The 963-nt window shown below is 36.4% G+C and overlaps 1 protein-coding gene across 1 annotated transcript in view; it reads right to left on the bottom strand.

Moving 5' to 3' along the window:
- The window catches only part of LOC107601059 (enhancer of polycomb homolog 2-like), a 21,566-nt gene that overhangs the window by 12,120 nt on the left and 8,483 nt on the right, over positions 1-963 (bottom strand). Inside the window, exons 3-4 of the mRNA XM_016293071.1 lie at positions 783-961; positions 550-669 (exon numbers count right to left, since the gene is read on the bottom strand). Of these exons, the coding sequence (XP_016148557.1) occupies positions 550-669; positions 783-961 (299 nt within the window). The remainder of the gene's footprint in view (positions 1-549; positions 670-782; positions 962-963) is intronic.

Genomic DNA, 963 nt, shown 5'->3' with positions numbered 1-963 from the left:
TTTTGTTACATAAATCAAGATATTTCTTATCTTAATTTACCCACTTAAAAGACAACACCTTTTAAGATCCAGGATTCACAGTTTTGGAAAACCTGGATATATGATGTAGCCTAATTTTAGTGTGTTTGTAGATCTGGAAAAATCATGCAAATTATTACAATCTTAAAACATTATGGGCAATTTTTTTAAGAATGTATTTTTCACCAGTTACAAAGCTCTAAACTGATTGCTTATAAGGAAATGGAGTTAAAAATATTTTTTTAAATCCTTATGCAGTAAATCACAAACTATTGGAGGAAGAGTCATGTAAATTCACTGGGGAATGGGAGGCCTGGAAAAATAATCAGCATCTAAAAGTTTGTAATCCTGAAATTCAATTATTTTAATTACTTTTTCTTTTCTTTTTTTACACAAACTATAGTAAAAGTGCCCATGGATTAAAAAAAGTTTTGAAAACAAACTAGGACTGCGGGGCATTCGAACATTTTTGTGGACAAGTTGAGAACCACTGCTTTAAGCCATGTCAGGACACCTTAAATATCAAGATAGAATTTTGCCAGCATTGATGTAAAATGTGAAACTCACAGCATGGTAACTGCAGCCAGCTTTCCGTCTGAAGGCAAAGATTCCATCAGGATCATTCTCTTCATCCGGCTCTGAAGCAGGAGACTTCAGAGTAAAAAGTAGAAACAAAAGACATAATTAACGTCTTTTCAGTAAAACTTCTCAATAGGACACATCTACATGAGCATCTGTAGCCAAACACTGAAATTTGCACTGACCAGCGGGTAATCCTCCTCTCCAGAACTGTGGAAGTCATATTGTTTAATGTCTGCCTTGTTGATGGTTTGCTGTCGCTCTGGCCGACCAGGCTGGCGAAATGCATCAAGATTGGGCCTCTTGTTGTACTTTTTATGGGAACGCACAAAGTCAAAGTGAGGCTCAGGCTTGACTGTGAAGGGG

The sequence above is a fragment of the Sinocyclocheilus grahami genome, unplaced genomic scaffold (assembly GCF_001515645.1).
Source record: "Sinocyclocheilus grahami isolate Dianchi unplaced genomic scaffold, SAMN03320097.WGS_v1.1 scaffold298.1, whole genome shotgun sequence".
Taxonomy (NCBI): Eukaryota; Metazoa; Chordata; class Actinopteri; order Cypriniformes; family Cyprinidae; genus Sinocyclocheilus; species Sinocyclocheilus grahami.
The sequence above is the reverse complement of the archived record's forward strand: the minus strand, read 5'-3'. Positions and strand labels throughout refer to the sequence as shown.